Genomic DNA, 869 nt, shown 5'->3' with positions numbered 1-869 from the left:
ATATATATAAATAATAATAAAAATTATTATTATTAATCGCACCTTTGTGATGCTGGCGGCGGACCTCCATCTATCGTGAGTGTATTTCTCTTCACGCCATTATTAACCGCCAGCATGGCTGCACCTGCTGTTGTATTCGAAGGTGTAAGAGCACCGGCTGATTTGCCGTCCACCACCTTACCGACTGTCAGATGCTCTAATATCATGCGAGCTATCATACTGTGGAAGCCCGCCTCGAAGTCCTGAGCTCGATAAAGAATTGGTGGAAATTTATACCTGAAGTTATTTTCGTCCTGAATATTCGCTCAATGTTGGTGTCCGCAATAAACACACAATAAAGCGATAAGTGAATTGGATACAATCCAGATAACGTCGACGGCGTCATGTAGCTACGGCCTAAATACCTGTGTGACATCGCCGCCGGCCGTTCGAAAAATCAGGTTGCGACCGCCTGGGTGACGCTTCATGTAAGGAGTCACCTGAAACGATGTATACGATCGACGTCAGAAACGCTTATGCAGCTAACACTTGCACAATACAGTCCTGCTCACTGCTAACAAGCTCTAAATTTTGTATGCCAATTCGTAGCATGCACGATTCAGTCGTACTAGCCGTTTAGAAGTGTACAAATATGCATTCTATTTTGTACCAGTATACGGCTGGAATGAGTCATGATATTACGGCGCTGGTCTCGTTCAACATATATCTCGCTGCTACATGATTCTATCCGGCGCTAGATATGCACAGGGAAAGTTTATCGACGCAGCAAAGAGCACGGTTGAAGACGTGGATTCAGGAGTCAACTCACAGTGTCCCACAATACTAAATTGTATATACGTTGCAAAGCAGCCAGAACACCCAATATATGC

General features: G+C 44.4%; 1 protein-coding gene across 1 annotated transcript; it reads right to left on the bottom strand.

Annotated features, from left to right (window-relative positions):
- Positions 1–32: 32 nt before the first annotated feature.
- SARC_17517 (hypothetical protein) lies at positions 33–242 on the bottom strand (the record flags this gene model as incomplete). The annotated part of the gene is made up of 1 exon (XM_014288388.1): positions 33–242. A coding segment is annotated over one exon (210 nt), but the record flags the coding sequence as incomplete, so codon positions are not given.
- Positions 243–869: the final 627 nt, after the last annotated feature.

Source organism: Sphaeroforma arctica (genome assembly GCF_001186125.1).
Source record: "Sphaeroforma arctica JP610 unplaced genomic scaffold supercont1.11058, whole genome shotgun sequence".
NCBI classification, from domain to species: Eukaryota; class Ichthyosporea; order Ichthyophonida; genus Sphaeroforma; species Sphaeroforma arctica.
Note: the sequence above shows the minus strand (reverse complement) of the source record. Positions and strands in the feature narration are given on the sequence as shown.